Consider the following 22,856-nt stretch of genomic DNA (forward strand, 5'->3'; position numbering starts at 1 on the left):
AAGAATATGTCTTCATTGCCTCAATCTCTATTGCAAAGCTATTTAGGCCTTCCTCATTCTCCCAAAGCCCATCCCATACAGACAATATGCAGGAGAACCAAAGATTTGTATATACTTCTTTCCTCAGCAAATTAAAGGAAGGTCCCATCTTTGGTAACCAATGCAGAACTGGCCTTTGAGGAAGATACAATTTTGCTGTATCATCCAAGCGTCTCTGAATGCTTTCAGTAGCACTCCCCTTAGTGTTTCCTGTTCATATGACAAGATTAAGTAAATGCTCTGCATTCACCTCGAAATGAAGAGGCATTTTGCAAAGAACCTAGTGTATGTTAATTTTAAGTAAATAGTAAGATATAACAGTAAACAGTAAGCAATTACCAACTAACTAAATGGTGGTAGTAACACAAAAGCATATTGTGCATTTTCAAGCCCCCTGTCTGGATGCAAGGGTCTGCTTAAATATGGTTAGGCAGTCAACAAGCATCTCAGTTTTCACTTGAGGCTGCTGTGAAGATTAAAAGTGTATGCATAGTTATAGCAGTTTGATACCACTTTATTATTAGTCTGTCAAAATGAATCGTGGGATACATAGTTTGGTGAGGTATTTAAAATTATTTGCTAGAGAGCTGCTGTGCTATATTCCAGGGGAGTGGACTAGAGTTCTCTAGAAGAGAATTCTGCATCCCTCACTAGGATTCCATAACTTAGAGCCATAGCAGTTATGGTAGCAAACTGCTAAAGTTGTGTAGTGTAGATGTAATGTGGATCTGTAAGATCACATGGCGCTGTGTACAAACCAGTCAATGATAGTACTATCTAGCCCTCTGTAGTGGTGATGCCCCAAGACTAGTAATGAATGCTAGATGCTATGGTGCACAAAGAATAAGAAATGGGAGGTTTTCTATCTGTTGTCAGTTCTCAAAGTCTCTTTTTCAAAATCTAAGGATTGGTATGGTTCAACAATAGGACACAATTGAGCCTGAAATTAAATTAAGCAATATACTGTGCAATAATATACTGTGTAGTAATATGGTTATAACTCTGTGTATGCACAGGTGTATATAGATGTATATTTTATTGCATTGTGTGCAGTTCTAGAATGAATACACTGGCTACTTACCATACCATACCATACCATGTTTCCTTAGCATGCCAAAATATATGACTTGGAAAGGTTAGATGTGGACAAAAGTGCTTATTTTCCTATATGACCCTACCTGAATTAATGGAATATCCTCAAGGGAAGCAAAGTCTCCAAAATCCTGCATTCTGTCACTGGCTTGGAAGGCACTCTTGGAAGATGCATATCCCCCAAGCTGTGGCCCAGACTGGAAGGATCTAGGAAAGCCTATTCAGGTTTTTTGTCAGGCTGTTCTGAATACAGAAGTGGGGACTGTCTGGATGTGAAAAGCTGAAGTTTCCTCAAGTCAGGAAGTAAACTGACCTCTCTCTCAACCTCCTTTAACATGTGAATTAACTTTTTATGTTTATACTTAGACAACACCCTACTCCCGGTGCACTGAAGTCTGTTATCATGGATACATCAAGGTTGTCAGGGAGGATAAACCAGTTTGCTGTTATAATTGTTCCCCATGCTCAGAAGGGACCATCTCCAACAACACAGGTCAGTATGGTTTATATATACATATACAGTATATAGCTATTTCTTCTGCTGGCAGAGGAATTCTGACAGCTGTAATTGCAAAATAATAATAATAATAATAATAATAATAATAATAATAATAATACCCCCCAGGTCTATTTACTTAGTGGGGGTTGAAATTTCCTCCTCCACTTAGGAGTTTATTGCACCACTTTAAAAAAATGGCTCTGTGCTATGGTATTCTGTGAGATAAGGATGCTATAGCCATGAAGCCATGGCAATTAAAGCAGTGTCAAACTGCATTAATTCTACAGTGTGGCAGCAGCCACAACTTCTCCAAAATGGGCCGATTGTGCAACACTTTCTTATGAATCACAAAGTTTGTTCCTTTTAGATATGAATGATTGCAACAGATGTCCAGATGACCGCTATCCTAATAAACTGAGAGATGAATGCATCCCGAAGCTAATAACTTTCCTTTCATATGAAGAACCTCTGGGACAGGTTTTGTCTTCCTTTGCTCTTCTGCTGTTTCTCACCACAGTTGGGATTTTGGGGATTTTTATTAAGCACCAGAACACACCAATAGTCAAAGCCAACAATAGGGAGGTGAGCCATATTCTTCTAATTTCCCTCATGCTCTGCTCTCTAAGCTCCTTCTTATTCATTGGGCAGCCTAGAAAGGTGACCTGCCTCCTCCAACAAACTGTTTTTGGCATTGCTTTTGCTATTGCTATTGCATGTATATTGGCAAAAACTGTCACGGTGGTTCTGGCTTTCTGGGCCACAAAGCCAGGAAGCACAATGAGAGAATGGATGGGTAAAAGACTGTCAGTCTTCATTCTCCTTTCCTGCTTTCTTACACAAGTTTGCATCATGACTGTTTGGCTGGGAAATGCTCCCCCATTTCCAGAACATGACATGCACTCACAGAATGGGAAGATCACTGTGCGATGCAATGAAGGCTCAGTTGTTATGTTTTATGTTGTATTGATGTATATGGGTCTCTTAGCCCTCACCAGTTTCATTGTGGCCTTTTTTGCCCGTAAACTACCTGACAGTTTTAATGAGGCCAAATTTCTCACTTTCAGCATGATGATTTTTTGCAGTGTATGGATTTCTTTTGTACCAACCTATCTAAGCTCTAAAGGGGTAAAAATGGTAGCCGTGGAGATCTTCTCTATATTAATATCCACTGCTGGGTTGCTGGGTTTCATCTTTCTTCCCAAATGCTATATTATAGTTTTGAAACCTTCTTTGAATACAAAAGAACAGTTAATAATAAGGAAAACAATTGTCAGGAAATAATAAGGATAACAACATTGTTTCCAGATGTTATCCAACAGAAGTTTAAATGATATCGCAGAAATGAAGCCAATGGATTTCTTATAGACATGAACTGAAAATATTATTTGGTACTGCAAATAAGAATAAAACATTTATTAATAAGTGGGAGCCCAGGAGCAGCTTTGTGTTTTGTTTGTTGAACATCAAGGTGTGCATATATTTCTACACCACCACCCCACATACACTAAACATGTTAAACATTGACTAGAATGTCACAGTGTGTTTTTCAAGCTACCTTATGTTATGATACACTGGTCCTGTGTGTGTGTGTGTGTGTGTGTGTGTGTGTGTGTGTGTGTGTAGATAGACAGACAGACAGAGTCCATCTAGAGATGTAATTTTAAAATCAGCTCTCATTAAGCAGTGGGTATTTTATTCAGGTACCAGACCTTGTGAGGTGGCAGCCACAGCTGTCCTATTAGAGAACAGAGCTGTGTGCCCCATGCAGTTTGTCCTAATCTCCTGTTCTGTCATCTGCCCTCTGATTTTGTGGAAGATATTGATATTAACTTCAGTATCCCATTGCCAGAATTCAATGGATTTCATGTACATTGACAGTCATTCAGCTTCTGTATGTCCACTGGGGGAGTATGTACCATCTTGCATTTTACAGCAGGCAGTGAAATGTCGTAGCCTTACCTGGACTGTCTTACACACAAAAGATAGCACTTTCTTAATTGGCCATCTATATGCATGGATTCTTTATCCACAGATTCAACCATTGATTTACTTGAGGTTGGTGTCACCCGGTGCAGGGGAGGGCAGACTAACTTGGCCCCTGGAGGTCCATTTGGACTCTGGCATGGCTGCAGCTATTCCAGAGTCCAAACAGAAAGTACTGCCCCCCCCCAACGGAATGTCATGTAATGATCACCCCTTTTCTCACACCTGAAATATTGGGCTGAGTAATACTGACACATGTCAAATTGCCTATGATGCAGAATTAATGCAGTTTGACACTGCTTTAACTGCCATGGTTCAATGCTATGGAATCCTGGGCTTTGTTGTGGCACCAGCACTCTCTAACAGAGAAGGCAAAACATCTCACAAAACTATGAATCCCAGAATTCCATAGCATTGAACCATGGCAGTTAAAGTAGTTTCAAGCTGCATTAATCCTGCAGTGTAGATACAGCCCATGTCAAAACTGATTATTCAGCTGATACACTGAAGGACTCCATGTTTGCTTTCTTTTGAACTCTGTCAATAAATTATGTCCCACTATGTATATCTATATGTTGTTTTCTTAATTTCTGTTCCATACATTTCTCCAGATTTTGTCTTTCATGTTGTTGTTGTAGTTGTTATGCTCTGTTTGGTTAAAAAAAATCCAAGTTCTTTCATCTTACTTTCTCTGTTCTTCTTTGTGGTATCTGTGACTCATACAGAGCCTATTAATGTATACACACACACAGACACAACTTGGATGTTCTCTGTTTTAAGCACAATATATCCCCCCCCCTTTTTTTTTAAGTGCTCCTTGAATAAAGAGTCAACTATGTTTTTTCCTATCCACTAATACAAGCTATTTTTATTGTATTTCTGTTGTTGCTATATGCCTTCAAATTGACTGATTGGCAAACCTCTTCTGAATAACTCTTTTATTGTATTGCAAGACTTGGAAAGGGTTATTTAGAGGAGGTTTGCCATTCCCTTCCTCTTAGGCTGAGATTGTGTGACTTGCCCAAAGTCACACAGTGGGTTTCTATGGCTGAGTGGGGATTCAAACCCAGTTCTTCAGAGTCATAGTCCATTGCTCAAAATGTTGGCTGTCTTCTAGAGTGCAGATGCACTGTAAGAATGTAAAAACCACAAAGTATTAATCTTGCAATACCATATTCAGTGACGCTTGAGGTGGCTCCATATTTCTCAATCTGCTAGTGGCTGTGATTTGATAAACTTTAAAATGAGGAGGAGGAAGGAGAGCAGATAGCCAGTCAGTCGTCTCAGAGATTCTGATGCAGCCGCTAGCATTTGGGACCAAGCCAAACATGGTTTTTAAAAAGTTTATTTTCAAGGCAGCACTTTTGCCCAAAGATTCATAAGCTTGTCCTCTGGCCTACAAGAGAAGAGCCAGCTCTGAGATACCGGGACTCCCAATCCATTCCCTGTTGCCATGATCTTACATTTTCTCTTGGTAGGACTTCCACAGTTTCACTTATGTTTCTCTTGAACTTCACTTCCTACTATGATTTGTCTTTTCCTGAAGCCCTTTGTGGCCAAGGTAAATGTGTAGGGGCTCATTCCCACTTACATTTAAACGGGTTTGTGATTTGCTTTTGCTCCATGTTGGTAAATCGATTCCAAAAGGTCAGTTGTTCCCACTATGAAAACAGATCTTTTCATTATTCCCATGTAATCACTTCTTTTTTGGCATGCTTGTCGTCCCCACTTGTTTGCGCCGCTTCAAAATGCATGTCAATCATCTGTGTATCATCAGTGACGTAAGCAGCAGTACAATTGATGTAAAAGCTGTTATACTTTTAAAAAGTGTGTGTGTGTGTGTGTGTGTGTGTATATATATATATATATAATTGATAGAAGATTCAGTGTATTGTTTTTGCAACTACATGCCTGAAGTTCAAAAGTTCTGGTGGGGAAAGGAACTGCTAGAACTGCTATGTTGATTCAGAGCATTTTAAACTCTCCTTGAGGGCTTAGTTATAGGGATTGACAAACTGAGTGCCTACAACACTGACTAAAACCGTGGCAGAAAGGAGAGTGCAAAACACTTGAGTAGCAAAGTGGCTTTTTTCAGAGCTGCAATACCCATGCTCACTTCAGAAATTTGCTCATACAGAACATTCTTACAAATGTACATACATATAAATAAAAATCTCATGGATCCACATATCATGTCACTTTTAAATGAAAATAAAAGGGGGGAAACTTTTATTCTCTTCTTGAAACGATTCTCCAGACATCACAGTCTGGAATTAAAGATGAGGAAAATTGTTTAATACTGCTGGAACTATACTGTTACTGTGGTTGTTCTGTCTCATTTTAGACATGCCAAAGGCAACAGCAGAGCACATGGGTGTCACATGAGACTGCAGTGGACCTTTGGTATCCACTGGGGTTTGGTTCCAAGACTCCCCATGGATACTAAAATCCGTGGATGCTCAAGTCCCATTAAATACAATAGCGTAGTAAAATGGTGTCCCTTATATAAAATGGCAAAATTAAGGTTTGCTTTTGGGAATTTATATATTTTTTAAATATTTTCAAGACCTGGATGCTTGAATCTGTGAGTAAAAAAAATCTGCGGATATGGAGAGCCGACTGTATCTTAGACATACTCATTATATCATATATGCAGCATGTGTAACTATTTATGTCTGCAGCTTAGAATGAAGTATAATTTACATTTGTCCAAAAAGCTGTGAATGAATTCAAAACAGTAATCATCATCATGAGAGGAATTTTCAGTTCTACTGAAAACGAAATCCTGCATAGTGGATGTATGGGGGCCAAGTTGCATCGAGCGGTTAACTATTCAAACCATAGAGTTGGATGGCTCTACAACAAATTATGCGCAGAATCTATCCTAAGTGTAGTCATGGTATGATGCAAATGCACCACATGACAGTACAATGTCCCCAAGGAAGAGGGAAATCTGGTCCACAGATGCAAGAACTACAGTGAGATTCTGTCATCTGCACTTTGACCACTTGTAACACTGCATAATTATGCACATTTAATTGGGAACAAGCATAATTGAACAGAATGGAGCCTATTTCTATAAGACTACATGTTAGTAATACAACTGTTTAAATAAAATTTGATTTGTTTCAATCTTTGTTTTGTGACTGGAGTGTTTCTTTATGAAAGTTCCACTTCATGGAACATGTACGCTCAGTGAGTAAATGGGGTACTATTTCTATTCTATGTACTTATCAAATGTAATTTTGCTGGTAGCAACAATTGTCAGAGCTTGAAAAAGTTACTTTTTTGGAACACCGTAGGCAGAATCCCTCAGGCTAACATGAAAACATACATGAAAGCTCACAGGAAATTAAAGAACCCCACTAGTGCTTGCACACAGCTCCCGACTCAGACATATCATGACTGAACTGACAATAATGCTACCCTTTGAAGGGCTCTTGGTAGCAGATCTCCTTTGGACAAATCTTGCCAAGAAAATCCATGATATGGTCACCGTCGGGTCGCCATATATCTGAAAGGACTTGAAGGCACACAACAACAACCAACACTTAAAACCTACTGCTTATCTGCCAGTTTCACTTTCTTCTTCAAGCTGTTTCATTCTCTTTCTTTTAATTTAATATAGACATTGTTTATTTGAAAAAGTCTTATTTAAAAAGGAATTGAATAAAACTCTCCCACTTTCCTACTTGGCAGTGCCACCTGCCAGCCCTTCCAAGTCTAACTAATCCTCCATGGAAAAGATCGTTTCATCATGCCAAACATTAGTGGTCAATTTCTCAGCATCTGAAAGTTGCTGAGTCTTAATATATGTTGAAGAATATCATTCTTCATGCCGGTGATTTAATTCATGGCACACCTCTTTCCTAACGTGTCTTATTCCTGTTTCAATCTAGCTGCACCATTTCTGAGAACGGTTGCATTTCACAACTCTACTGGGGACGTGTTTGCTTTTGGCCAAAATGGAAAATTGGTAGATGGTTCTGATGCCATCAATTGGGTCGTTCCCCCCAAACCAATCCTTTCACAAAGTGAAAGTTGGAAAGATGGATGCTCTTGTTCCCCCAGAGTAATGAGTCACCATTAAGGAGGATGTTGTCACTTGGCACAGATGGTTTAACCAGGTACAGGCTTATTGAGGTTTATTATTCCCTGACACCATTTTGAGAGAGACTTCAGAGGGAAACAGAGGTATTTGGACTGCTGTAAGTTGCAGCCAATTTAGGGGAGAGGGGATTTGTTTGTGCTAAATCATCATGAAGTCTTTTTACGTTAGTGCTTTGGGACTGTTTTTTGGAAAAGATGGCCAATAAATTTCTTGCTAGCTTGTGAAAAGTACAGGGAAGAAGAGATAAGAGGTGGTGTGCACACTCAATGAAAGGCCAGAGGAAAAAGAGGGCAGGAAATTAGGGTAAGGAGAATGTCAAGAGACGTAACACAAAAATATCCACATATGCATAACACATACATGTGTGGCCATACAATCCTGATTCAGTGCAGACATAAATACAGCAAGTTGTGAATTGTGTGGAAGAAATTCTTTGATAGTCAGTGAAAACAACTGCCCCTACGATATGGAACTCCTTTCCTAGGGAGCTAGAAAGCCCCTCTATTTGCTGTCCTTCCATTGGCAGGCTACAATTGTTTATTCCAATAGGTTTTTGAAAACCTGAAAGGGGACACTCTTGAACTTCTGCTTACTTGCAAACACTAGATATCATGCACACAATGATTTTTATCAACGAGGGGCTTTTGCGGATTCCGATCTTGAGAGATCTCTCTTGGCTATATGTTCCCACTATGTATATCTATATGTTGTTTTCTTAATTTCTGTTCCATACATTTCTTCAGATTTTATCTTTCTTGTTGTAGTAGTAGTTGTTATGCTCTGTTTGGTTAAAAAAAAATCCCGTGCTGAGCCTCCCAGATGGTCCCATATTTCCATACCTCCATATGGTAGGGAAGGCTTCTTCTACGTTAAGGGCACCTTTATGGCTACATGCCTTCAGATAGCCCTTTCATATTATTTTGATATCAAAAGGAGGTGGCTGCATGGAGGGGTGATCTTGGGATACCAAGCCTAGCCAACTCCATAGTTCTTTCCTGCCTCCTTATTCAAGCAAGTATTTGTACTATATAGCTGGCAACCTCTCCTCTATTTCCACATTCTGATATGCACTTGATCACTGAAGACATTTTATTAGAGTGTAATAAAGAGTCAATTGCTACAGTTTACCAGTGATGTAAAGTTGTTTCTATGACTTGACTTGTTCTTGACTTGGCAAAAATGACACAATGACTCAACTTGAGGCTTGTATATTTTAGTGACTAACTAGCTGGTGCCTTTCACTTCAACCAGGAGGCATGATTCGCCCCCAGAACACAGGGCACATTTCTTGGAAAGGAAGAGCAAATGCATTAGGCTGAAGGCTTGGGGTGGAAGGCTCCTTCTAAACTTCTGAAAAGCTTTAGATTTCCTCTGATGTGCAGCAGTGACAGACGTCTGAGCAGACCTCAACCTCTACCTCAAGCCCATTACCTAATACACCTGCTGTTCCTCTCCAAAAAACACACCATGCATTTAAAGTTGGCTCCCAAACTTGAGACTTGACTTGAGATTTAATTTGAAAATATCTTGCAAGATTTGAGATTTGACTTGAGTCTTGAAGGTAGAAACTTTAGACTTCACTTGAGACTTGGACTAAAAGACTTGGATACATCACTGCAGTTTACTGTGTTCTTGTCTATCTTGGATTCCTAGCCCTTAGCAGCTTCCCTGTGGCTTTTCTAACCAGGACGTTACCAAACAGTTTCAATGAAGCCAAGTTAATCATATTCAGCATTTTGGTGTTTTGCAGTGGTTAGTTGTCCTTTGTTCCAGTTTACAGGTGCACCACAAGCAAATATATGGTGGCCATGGAGATTTTCTCCATATTAGTCTTGGGAGCTGGGCTGTTGGATTGCATCCTTCCCCCCAAATTCTTCATCATTGTACTGAGGTCTGAGCTGAATAACAGAGAACAGCTAATGAAGGGAGAAAGTAAAAGAATTAAAGTACTTGGATCAGTTGCTTTAGGATATAGTCAGGAGCTGTGACTGCAGTGAGAATTTTTCTTCGAGCCTCTTGAGGATTTTAACAACTTTAAAATCGTTGGTTTCATGGACCCCTAGTGACATAGAGAAAAAGAGTCCATCCCTAAGTAAAGTAGTTGGAAAATATGTTTATTTTAATGGTGTCTCAAAAAAACAAAGTGCCCTATATAATACTTTGGGGAGGTGATTATGAGCTTTTGTAATGATATCAAATGACTATAATAAACCATTCTTCCTGAGAAACAGGGGAACATACCCTGTTGAGTTTTCTTTTATTGTTTAATCTTGTTTTAATTTTTGTATCTTGTGGATTTTTAATGATTTTTTAAAAATTGTTGTAAGCTACTTTGAATCCTGATCTGGGGAAAATGTGGGATAGAAATAAATATAATATCATCGTCATCGTCATTTCAAAAGCTGACATAGGTTTTCAGAGGCCATTCATATGATCACTCAAGTCTGACAGTGGAAATAAAATATCCTTGTAATTTTCCAGCCTAGCCCTAAGAGACATGCAGCATGTTAGCAAGCCTTCCTTTGGGAATTTTTCCTTCAGATTCTATAAAAAGGTAAAGGTAGTTCCTTGACATGAATGTCTTGACATAACCAACTGTAGTGGGTGGTGCTCATCTCCGTTACTAAGCCATAGAGCCAGTGTGGTCTAAGAACTACTCCAGTCGTCACGTGGCCAGCATGACTGCACCAAATGCTGTTACCTTATCACTGAAGTGGCATTTATTTATCTACTTGCATTTCCATGCTTTTGAACTGCTAGGTTGCCAGAAGCTTGGAATAGTGACGGGAGCTCACTCCATTATGCAGCACTTGGGCCTCAAACTGCCAGCCTTCTGATCTTCGGATCATCAGAACTGGTGTCTTAACCACTGCATCTCTGTAGGTTATTTATTATTTTACTGAGGGATTAAGAAACACTAAAAGCAGAGTGGTGCAACCTTTCCTGCACAATAGATGACAATGAGTCGGGTGAGAATCATGTTGTGCAAAGTGGACACATGAACTATCAAAATGCCTCTTTTCTCATTGCTGCTTTTACTGTTGCTGCTCCATCTTAATGAGTCGACAGCACATCGCGCTATCTGCGACATTAGCAATCATGCTTCTGTCCTGCATGAATACTATCAACCAGGGGACCTTGTCATTGGTGGGATTGTATCTCAGCTTTTCTCCGTTGCTGATCTTTTATCTTTCACGGAACACCCCAAAACTAATCCTACTGATGAACTTATGTAAGAAAAAAATTTCCCATCATATTCACCAAGCAAGGCTATAAATAAAATATAATTTTAAATAGATTTACCTGTCCATCAATTTGATATGATATTATATTTAAATATCTATTTACTTTTCACCAGGAATGTAGGTGGGCTTATAGAGTTTAGTAGTTCCTTGTAAATGCTACCCACATTGTTTCTTTATCTTCTCTTTAAACTTCATTGAATCATAGCACCATACAGTTGTATTCTGTATTGCTTTGTCTTAACAATATTTCTCTCTCCCTTTCACAATTTTATTACTATTTCTTTTGAAGCAAACTTCTCGGTCTGCCATTCTCAATTTTAGTATCCCATCCATATTTGATCTTAAATGTTTTTAGATTATAACTCTGGAATTAATAAATTGTTATTCCCCTCTACATTGTATAAGGCACTCTGCCACACATTCATATTTATTTGCTTTGACTTCAGAATGAGGTAGATTTGTTTTAAGTGGCATGAACTTCCACTATATTTCTGGGAGAAAGGTTGCATAGAAATTAAATACCTTAATACATTTCTCAGTTTCTTCTGTCAGGTTATTATGTTTTATCTCCTTAAAATAATAAAAGGATATACACTGTGATAGTTTTGTCAAGAAAAGTGCATTTTCTGAAGCAAATACTCAATAACAAGAAACACTTCACAAAACTGTCATTGCAGTGCTGTTCCAAAGCACTACCAGCATGTCTTGGCTTTGGTATTTGCTGTGAAAGAGATCCAGGAGAACCCCAATAAACTACCCAACATGACCTTAGGGTTCCATATCTATGACAGTTACTTTGATGCAAGGATGACATATCAGAATACCCTGAAATTTGTCTCCACCTGGGATAGACATATCCCAAACTACAGCTGTGACATCCAAAAGAAGCTGGTAGCTGTCATTGGAGGACTTGATTCTGAAACCTCCACCAACATTGCAAACATAATAGGGATCTACAAGATTCCACAGGTAAGAAAAGCTCATGAAGCATATAGAATTTACACTATGGCATATTTTATTCCTACTGAGTAGGTGAGGGACAGAGAGTCAGCAGGGTGTAGTGGTTTGAGCACTGGACTACAACTCTGGAGACCAGGGTTTGAATCCCTATTCAGCTATGGAAACTCACTGGGTGAGTCGCGCTCTCTTACCCTCAGAGGAGGCCAAAATCAAAGCCCTTCTGTGCAAATCTTCTAAGCAAACCCCACAATAGGTTTGCCTTAGGGTTACCATAAGTTGGAAACAACCTGAAGGCCCACAACAACAACAGGTGAGGGAAAAGGGAAAAAAACTAAACTTTGGGTCAGTGCAAGTTAGTATGGTAAGTACTCCCACTTTTTCATCCCGACTTTGAAAGAGCTGTGAAGGTAATAAATCCCCCCCCCCAAAAAAAAAAAAAATAGGTTCTACATCTTGGATAGTTTCTTTAAAGTTTAGAGTTGAAACTGGAACAGATTGAGACTCCACTGACAGCTGACATGGCATTGGCAAGATTGCAAAGTACCTTTTATAATAATCATAATCACCAATGTCATAATAATAAAGGAGGGGGGAGGAAATGAAACAGAGCCCACAGTGTCCACTTTCTGTTGAAAGAAAAAAACAGCCAAGGAAAAAAGAAAATTCTGTAATAGTGGAAGAAGCTCGCTGTAGTTTGTTTGTTTGTTTTTTAACCATTTATAAAGCATTTTTACATTCGGTATTTTCCGGAAGTAAAAAAGAATCATGTTTTGTCTACCTTCTGCCTGGGTTAATGTCACATTAATGCAGCTTAACAGCAATGAAGTCTGACAATCAACTGCACTTTTGTGTGTCTTTTCTACTTTCTGTCCGGGTTAATGTTGGGTTAACCCAAATGTCGTCTAATAATAAATCCACTTTTGCAGGGGGCGTGGGGGCAGGAGTTCACTTTAAATCCCAGTTTTGCATGGATCTCTTCCATGTAATAAACTCCAAAGTCTCTAATAAAGTCTTTTTTATGGGAGTCCAGACAAGCCCACCCTTTTCTTGTCCTTTGTCTAGCTGGAAGGTTTTCCCCCTCTCTAGATTGGGGAGGCTGGTGAAGGAGGACTGCAGAAAGACAGACTTTCAATGTTGGAATGTCACACTGTATCTGCAATAAGCAATGCAATAAAGCTTGACTTGGGAAAGTATGGAATTCTGCTCTAAGTGTAGCTTTGTGTGCATCAGGCGAGTACAACAGGCAAGGTAAAGAGCTGCCTCCAGAATCACTTACTGGAAAAGGGGGGAAAGCTAATTAGTCTGTTTCATCAGCTGCCCTGAAAAATCAAGGTTTCTGTTAAAGAAGTAAAGCCCAGGAATACATCTGCATCATTGACTGTGGCATACCTGAAAATGTAACTAGGAGTAGCTGTGTTGGCCATAGAGCAAAGTACAATAACTTTTAGGAAAAAATTTAGGCCATCAAATTTTTCTTTCTCTTCTATTGTTTTTAACATCTTTCCCTGCTGAAAAAGCTTGCATCATGTATTTTGTACAGTTTGGTTGGTCCAATAAAGGTATCACTGTTTTTTGAGATATACCTGTATAGGGCATGAATAATGCAGTGTATACATTTATATGTTACTAGCAGGGTTTCAGTTATATAGTAATATGTTTCTACAGTCTTTGCCTGCATATATTAAAACATTTGTTTTTCCATAGGTCACATACAGCTTTCTTGTTCCAGTGATAGGTGATACAACCAGTTTACCTTCCATCTACCAAATGATCCCGAAAGAGGTCCTTCAGTACAATGGGATAGTCCAACTACTTCTGCATTTCCAGTGGACATGGGTTGGCGTCATTGCAATGGAAGATGAAAAAGGAATACACTTCCTGCAAACATTGGCATCAGTGCTTTTACCAAGTGGCATCTGTACTGCTTTCACTGAAAGAATCCCAGTCATGTCTACTGTGTTTGACCTGTGGTACCTCATGAAACACGCTGAGAACATGACATCTCTTCTAAACATGACCAATGTTATTGTCATAAATGCACATATTGACACTGTGTTTGCTTTCACAGCATTAATACCTCTTGGAAGAATAGGTAATTTGGAAGAGACAACTTTAAGTAAGGTGTGGATTATGACTGCTGAATGGGCTTTCTCATCCCTCAAGTTTTATGCTGGTTTGGATACACAAGTCTTCCATGGTGCATTATCCTTTGCAATTCACTCTAGCAAGCTGGTTGATTTTCAAAAATTCATTCAGCTCCTAAATCCTCACAATCCAGATGGTGATGGTTTCATCAGAGTATTTTGGGAGCAGGCTTTCAGCTGTTCATTGCCATTCTCTAATATGGACAGGGAAAACATGAAAAGCTGTAGCGGAGATGAGAAACTGGAGAACCTTCCGGGGTTATTTTTTGAAATAGGCATGACTGGCCAAAGTTACAGTATCTACAATACTGTCCATGCTATAGTGCACGCTTTATGTGCTATGTGCTCATCCAGACCCAAACACAGATCAGTCACAAATGGAAAAAGGTGTGAGCCTTTTCAACTGAAACATTGGCAGGTAATTTATTCAACTGAATGCTTTCTCTCTTGCTATCAGGATACCAGAAATGACTGGTAGAACCATTCTGGGTTTTAGATTGTCCTTTAAAGGAGCTCTCCAAAGTGGCAGACCCCAATCCCAAAATAAATCCAACACCTTGGATAACTCCCTTATAATCCAAATTAGAAGCCAGAGTAGATTCACTGTCCCACTGACATTGGCTCCGCCAGCCGCCACTAAAGAGAACTAAAGTATATGACAGCCTTGTTTGGAGAGAGTATTCATATCTTCAAATGTTGTTTACTGGAAATAATCTCTCTTCCTTATCTTCAAAATGCTAGAGGTACCCCAACCCATAAATTGCTTTCCATCTTCCAGGTCAAACAGTTTCTTTAGAAATATATTCCCTTTCTTCTTGTTTTGCATGATCCCTTCAATCCATCCATAAATGCAAATAAAGATGAAGTGTACTTATAGCACTGTTCATACATTACTCATGTGTAGGAAAATAACAAACTGAAACAGCGTGGCAGCTGTGCTTTTGGCCCACCCAAATCTTTATTGCATAGAGCCTTTTCCCCAACTAGCTACTCTGGAGGTGTTAAAGTGGACATAATGGCAGAGGCAGAGCCAGGAGGGAGACCTAAACTAAAATGTTCCACAGCTGACTCTTGGGTGGCATCTTTGATGGCAGCAGCAACAGCAGCATATAATCTTCAGTTCAACCACATCTCATAAACAACAGTCTAACATAGTTTTTGTGGGTTTTTCGGGCTATGTGGCCATGTTCTAGAAGAGTTTCTTCTAGAACATGGCCACATAGACTGAAAAACCCACAAAAAACTAAGGATGCCAGCCATGAAAGCCTTCAACTTCACAACAGTCTAACACTGTGGCTTTTTGGTAGTTGTTTGTAGTCAGGATTCATTCTGTGACACCTGATATATATAACCTGAAATTGTATCTTATTTTGCTCTGTGACTTCCTTGTTTGGTGTTCCTCGGATCTAGAGGTTCTGACTTTGGAATTCCTAGCTTTGAACAGAATTCCTACCTTTGAACAGAATAGTCTATGTTACAGGGCTACATCACAGGGCTTAACCTGCTTGCAAGCAGACAGCTGCTTGAAGTTCAAGAAGTGAATGAATTAAAATGCTATGTTAATTGAAAGACTTTTTAGTTTTCATTGGAATTCTCGTAACAAAGGGGCTGGTGTGCTTCTCCCATAATACAGAAACTTTAAGAAGGCATCTGGATTGTATATTTTTAATGATGGGGATTCAAGCTTCCCTGCCTCTCTTCCAGAAGTTCTAGGGACAGATTTCAGATAAAAACTGCATCACATTACATGTGACAGATTCCTTCTCTTGTATTCCAGGCTGTGATCATACAGACTCCATGGCTTCACTATCAAGTCATGCTTTCCCCATGTTGCCTATTAGATGGGTCTAGAGATTTCTGATGCATTTTAATGAGCTTTTGGGTATTGCACTAGTATGGATATGGGGATTTTTTTAGTGGTTAACAATGGAACCAGCATGGTTTAGTGGGTTGAGTGTTGGACTAGGATTCTGAGAGATCAGGGTTCAAAACCCTATTTAGCCATGAAACCCACTGGGTAACCCTGGCAAGTCATACTCCCTCAGTCTTAGAGAAGAGCAATAGGAAACTGCCTCTGAATAAATCTTTCCAAGAAAACCCTTTGATTGGATCATCATAGGTTGGATTGACTTGAAGGCACACAACAACCACAACCACTTTTTTTGCCCTATACTTTCTATGGTTTCCCATGAGATAGTTGTGATGGGATATCTAGTTAGCATTTTAAAATTTGAACATAAGGGAGCAGACAGATGGTTAGAAATGTATTTAGTGTGTTGAGATCATCAGCAATTTCCCATAACAACTGTATCTCTGTTATGCCTTCTTTTTAGCCAGCTAGTTACAAAATGATTCAGATTTATGTTTCACGTTAACTTCCCATAGGATCAGCATTCCTTTGGTGAATTTTATAGACCTTCCCCATCCATGCACTATAGAAACTCACTGAGAGACTCAGGACCTTATGCCAAACTGGAAAATAGTCCCTGTTTTACAATGTTCTAGTTCTGGGGAAGGTGATGTTAAAGTATGACTCTTTTCAAGAATGAGAGAAGCAATAACTTAAACAATTCTCCTTTAAAAAAAAAAAGAAGAAGAACCCACAGTTGTTATCCCTTTTCATTGAATGTTAAAGACTGCCTTTTATTTCCTACTTTGTAGCTTCACCCTTTTCTAAGAAGAACCTCATTTAACAACAGTGCTGGAGATGAGATCTCTTTTAATAGCAATGGTGAACTGGAAGCTGGATTTGACATTATCAACTGGGTCACCTTCCCAAACCAATCCATCATTAGAATCAAAGTTGGGATGATCGATCCCAAAGGTTTGCCAGACAAAGAGGTCACCATTAACAAGACGATCATTACATGGCACAGAGGAATAAACCAGGTGGGATTTTCCTATTTGTTGCTGCTGTTGTGTGCTTTCAAATCATTTCCAACTTACAGCAACCTTAAGGCAAACCTATCATGAAGTTGTCTAGGGCTCAGTGTGTATGACTTGGCCAAGGTTTTCCATGGCCAAGTGGGGAATCAAATCCTGGTCTCCAGAGTCATAAACCAACATTCAAATCACTTCACCATGCTGGCTCTTCTGATCTTCCTATAGGTTCTAAGAAAATTCAACAGCAGAATGATCCAATACCCATAAGCATGAAACACTTCTCTCTCTTTTTTGGACACCACTGATTCTGGTCTAGAAATTATGAAAGTATTTTATTTTGTAGTCAGGTGCTTTTAAAATCATGTTTAAGAGTGCAGATCTGCAAAAGGGGTGAATTTGCAGTGGGCAGAGAATCATAACTGTTTACTTCTGTCAATAGACAGGCAGTGTTGTTCAGACAAAACTGGCAAAGATCTGGCTGAGAATCTTTGCCAGTGAAACAAGGACTGAAAAATATGGTGCAAGACTACATAAGAGGCATTCCTACATAGCCAACTGTAAAAAGGTGCAATATTCACAGGATCATATAACGTTAGAATTGGAAGGTGTCACAAGGCCCACCTTGTCCAACCCCTTGCCATGCAGCACTTCTGAAAGATGTCCATTATGCTTAAATGCTGACAAAGAACACTCCACTGTTCCAAGGCAGTTCACCAGGAAATGGTTAGGTTCAGGAAGCTGCAGCTAAGAAAAGGTGGGTTTGGGCGAAGAAACGTTTGTTCATTGCACAGTCAGTAGTGAATTCCAATCTCTACAACAATCCAAAAAGTGAGTTTTCATTATGTAAGTTCAATGGAATGTCACAAAATTGGATGTCACCAGTGGGGTGTCACAAAAACATTCTGGCTTGCAGGTATCTTTAAGTTACAATTTTTGGGGGTGACTGGCCTCAAGAAATACTACTTTGGGCAATGGCAGTTCAATGGCAGTTCATAGGATACAAAACTGAGATGTAGACCATATGAAGTTATATTAATTGGAGTAGAAAAGCCAGTCAGAAATACATTTTTTCCATTTTTTATGGACAGAGCTTACCCCGTGCTGTGTGCAATGACAACTGCCATCCAGGGTACAGAAGACAGAAGAAGGAAAGGGCACCATTTTGTTGTTATGATTGTGCTCCATGTCCACAAGGGAAGATTTCTGATACGAAAGGTAAGAGATCTAATTTTCAGTTTGCATTGTCTAAGAGCCAGCTTGGTGTATTGGTTTGAACACTGGACTATGATTCTGAAGACCAGGGTTCTAATCCCGGCTCAGCCATGTAAAGCCAGTGGGTGACCTTGGGCAAGTCACACTCTCTCAGCCTCAGAGGATGGCTTTGGCACACCGCCTCTGAAGAAACTTGCCAAGAAAACCCCATGATAGGGTCACCATAGTTGGAAACAGCTTGAAAAGCAACAGCAATAACAAATGCTCTTTAAACATGCAAGCAATTGATGGGGATTAAAAAAAACATACAAATCATAGAATCATAGAATCATAGAGTTGGAAGAGACCACTAGGGCCATCCAGTCCAACCCCCTGCCATGCAGGAAATCCAGATCAAAGCATCCCTGACAGATGGCCATCCAGCCTCCGTTTGAAGACCTCCAAGGAGGGAGACTCCACTACACTCCTAGGAAGTATGTTCCACTGTCGAACAGCCCTTACTGTCAGGAAATTCCTCCTAATGTTGAGGTGGAATCTCTTTTCCTGCAGCTTGCATCCATTGCTCCGGGTCCTAGTCTCTGGAGCAGCAGAAAACAAGCTTGCTCCCTCTTCAATATGACATCCCTTCAAATATTTAAATAGGGCTATCATATCACCTCTTAACCTTCTTTTCTCCAGGCTAAACATCCCCAGCTCCCTAAGTCGTTCCTCATAGGGCATGGTTTCCAGACCCTTCACCATTTTAGTCGCCCTCCTCTGGACACGCTCCAGTTTCTCAATGTCCTTTTTGAATTGTGGTGCCCAGAACTGGACACAATATTCCAGGTGGGGCCTGACCAAAGCAGAATACAGTGGCACTATTACTTCTCTTGATCTAGACACTATACTTCTATTGATGCAGCCTAAAATAGCATTGGCCTTTGTAGCTGCCGCATCACACTGTTCACTCATGTTCAACTTGTGGTCTACTTGGACTCCTAGATCCCTTTCACATGTTGTCTCCTTAAGCCAGGTGTCCCCCATCCTATATCTGTGCATTTCATTTTTTCGCCCTAAGTGCAATACCTTACATTTCTCCCTGTTGAAGTTCATTTTGTTAGCTGTGGCCCAGCTTTCTAGTCTATTCAGGTCATTTTGAATTTTGATCCTGTCCTCTGGAGTATTAGCTATTCCTCCTAATTTGGTGTCATCTGCAAATTTGATAAGTATTCCCCCAATTTTTTCCTCCAAGTCATTGATAAAGATGTTGAACAGTACTGGGCCCAGGACAGAGCCCTGTGGAACACCACTGGTCACTTCTCTCCAGGATGAAAAGGTGCCATTCTTGAGCATCCTTTTAGTTCGTCCGGTCAACCAGTTACAAATCCACTTAACAGTTGCCTTGTCTAGCCCACATTTTACAAGCTTGTTTGCAAGAATGTCATGGGGAACTTTGTCAAAGGCCTTACTGAAATCAAGATATACTATATCCACAGCATTCCCTTCATCTACCAAGCTGGTAATTTTATCAAAGAAAGAGATTAGATTTGTTTCTCTGAAACCCATGTTGACTTTTTGTGATTATGGCATTGCCTTCTAGATGTTCACAGACTCTCTATTTAATGATCTGCTCTAGAATCTTTCCTGGTATTGATGTCAGACTAACTGGCCGATAATTGTTGGGATCCTCTTTCTTCCCCTTTTTGAAGATGGGGACAACGTTTGCCCTCCTCCAGTCGGCTGGGACTTCTCCTGTTCTCCAGGAGTTTTGAAAGATTATTGCCAATGGCTCCGATATTACATTTGCCAGTTCTTTTAATACCCTTGGATGGAGTTCATCTGGTCCTGGCGACTTAAATTCATTTAGATTAACAAGGACTTCCTGTACTATCTCTTTACTTATTTTGTGCTGAAATTCCCCTATTCTGTCCTCTGCTCCATTATCCTCAGGTTGAGCCCCTTTGCCTTTTCTGAGAAGACTGAGGCAAAGAAGGTGTTGAGTAATTCTGCCTTTTCTCTATCTCCTGTTAGCATTTTGCCATCTTCTCCACGCAGTGGCCCTACCGTTTCCTTCTTCTTCCTTTTGCTGCGGACATATCCAAAAAAGCCCTTTTTGTTGTTCTTAACCTCTCTAGCAAGCCTGAGTTCATTCTGCGCTTTAGCTTTTCTGACCTTATCTCTACACATGCTAGCTATTTGTTTGAATTCCTCTTTGGTGATTTCCCCATTTTTCCATTTCTTATACATGTTCCTTTTAAAATTTAGCTGAGCTGAAAGTTCCTTTGTCACCCATCCTGGGTTCTTGCGACACCTCCCATTTTTCTTTCTCACTGGAACTGTTTTAATTTGTGCCTTCAGTATCTCCCTTTTGAGAAACTTCCATCCATCTTGAACTCCCTTCTCTTTTAGTATTCTTGACCATGGGATCGCCCCCAGTATTTCTCCAAATTTACTAAAATCCGCTCTCCTAAAGTCTAGGATGCGTGTCTGACTATGCCTGGCTTCTCCTTTCCACTGTATTACAAACTCCAGGAGAACATGGTCACAAAGATTTCAACAAAAGTCTATGACTGTTATTTTAAAAATGATCAAACTATTTATAAAGTTAAAAGCATTAAAATGCATTTAGAGACTATACACAAACCTTAGAGACAGCACCACACAGCATTAAAAGCTGTAAAGTGAAGCCTATTAGTTTAGATAGCACTGAAGCAGACTGTGCTGTGTAACAACAATCACATTTTGATTTCTCCAACTTTACTTACATTAAGATAAAATAGGTAAAATGGCTGAGTTCCTTCACATGTGCAATTGGTCAGATAAGGATGTGAATCTTCTCAGTCACTAGCAGGACTTCACCTCAACCTATTTTTGACCCTTTTACAACCAAAATTCAAATTATTCATTTTTCCTACTTTCAGTGTATGATGCTTAGCAGAAAAAAATTATTTTCCTGCTGAATAGGGGGATTATGAAGGGGGCTAGTCACTACAGTAAGCTTCCTGACTGTCCCTGCCACTATTTTTTGTCAGTTCTACTAATCAGTGGCTTAATATTTATATAGGGAGTACTTGTGTAGTGAAGGATCCATTCAAAATAGCATTCTTATTGGAAGATCCATAGCTCACAGGGGTCCAAAAGAGCTCTCCTCTGTGTCCCACCAATGCAAGCTGTACATTAAGCAAGGTAGTGGGACAGGGCCTTCTCTTATCTGGTATCCAGATAATGAAATGTCCCACCAGTGGCTTCATTTTGCACCTGGTTTGTAAAGGATATGGGTTCTTACACATTTGTCCAAATCTGTACAGGTACACAATTTTAAACTGATCTAATTGGTTTAAAACTGTTCAAGTTGTTGATGTTCCTGTAGACAATTTACATGATTTCATGCTGTTTTAAACTGATATAAAATAAGAAAAAAGTTAAATTAGGAAGAGAGGAACTAATTATTTTTCACTTGGTCTTAATGTCACATGTATTCTTTTCTTCAGATATGGATGACTGTTCCAAATGACCAGAAGACTAGTATCCAAACAAAGATCATATCCAGTGCCTTCCTAAAATTCTAACTTTTCTCTCTTATCACCAGAACATACCAGCCAGGGGCACTGAGTTGACTCAGCCTGGCATCCTTCTGTAGGTTGCTAAAATGAGTACCCAGCTTTTGGGGGCAATTAGCTTGCACTTTGTAAACTGCTTAGTACACCGGTAAGCAGTATAGAAATGTACTTGCTATTGCTAAACTAACTCCTTCTTATATTTCATTGGTTTTACTATCACATGTATTTTTTTCTTCAGATATGGATGACTGTTCCAAATGCCCACAAGACCAGTACCCAAACAAAGATCACATCCAATGCCTTCCAAAGTTTCTAACATTTCTCTCTTATCAAGAAACTCTGGGAGTTGCTTTATCTTCCGTGGCTTGCATTTTTTCTCTGATCACAGTTCTGGTGCTAGGGATATTCATCAAACACCGAAACACACCCATTGTCAAAGCCAACAACCGGGGTCTCACCTACACCCTCCTCATCTCCCTCATCCTCTGCTTCCTCTGTTCCTTCCTCTTCATCGGCCAGCCTCACGCAGTTACCTGTCTCCTACGACAAGCCTCTTTCGGCGTCATCTTTTCAATGGCTGTTTCTTCAGTCCTGGCCAAAACCCTCACCGTGGTTCTGGCTTTCATGGCCACAAAGCCAGGAAGCCAAATGAAGAAGTGGGTGGGGAAAAGACTGGCATGTCCCATGGTTCTTTCCTGTTGCCTTATTCAAACAGGGATTTGCGCTGGGTGGCTCTGGGCTTCTCCTCCTTTCCCAGATTTGGACTTCCACTCTTTTTCAGAGGAAATGGTGGCAGAATGTAATGAAGGATCCCCCATCATGTTTCACGTTGTTCTGGGGTACATGGGAATCCTGGCTCTCATTAGCTTTGTTGTGGCTTTCTTTGCCAGGCGATTGCCCAGCACGTTCAATGAAGCCAAGTTCATCACTTTCAGCATGTTGGCTTTCTGCAGTGTTTGGGTCTCTTTTCTCCCAACTTATCTGGGGACGAAAGGAAAATACATAGTAGCTGTTGAGGTCTTCTCCATCTTGGCTTCTAGCGCTGGACTGCTGGTTTGTATCTTTTATCCCAAGTGCTATATAATTGTACTGAAGCCTGACCTGAACTGTAAGGAGCAGCTAATGAAAAGAAAGAAATCAACACCATAA

The 22,856-nt window shown here is 39.9% G+C and overlaps 1 protein-coding gene across 1 annotated transcript; it reads left to right on the forward strand.

Moving 5' to 3' along the window:
- The first annotated feature begins 11,776 nt into the window (after positions 1–11,776).
- LOC149303485 (vomeronasal type-2 receptor 26-like) lies at positions 11,777–22,856 on the forward strand. The gene is made up of 5 exons (XM_089480738.1): positions 11,777–11,938; positions 13,634–14,491; positions 16,735–16,962; positions 18,045–18,171; positions 21,946–22,856. The coding sequence occupies exons 1-5, from the start codon at positions 11,777–11,779 to the stop codon at positions 22,854–22,856; spliced, it is 2,286 nt and encodes a 761-aa protein (XP_089336864.1).

The sequence above is a fragment of the Sceloporus occidentalis genome, unplaced genomic scaffold (genome assembly GCF_023333645.1).
Source record: "Sceloporus occidentalis isolate IW3139 unplaced genomic scaffold, rSceOcc1.0.p SCAF_14, whole genome shotgun sequence".
Classification (NCBI taxonomy): domain Eukaryota; kingdom Metazoa; phylum Chordata; class Lepidosauria; order Squamata; family Phrynosomatidae; genus Sceloporus; species Sceloporus occidentalis.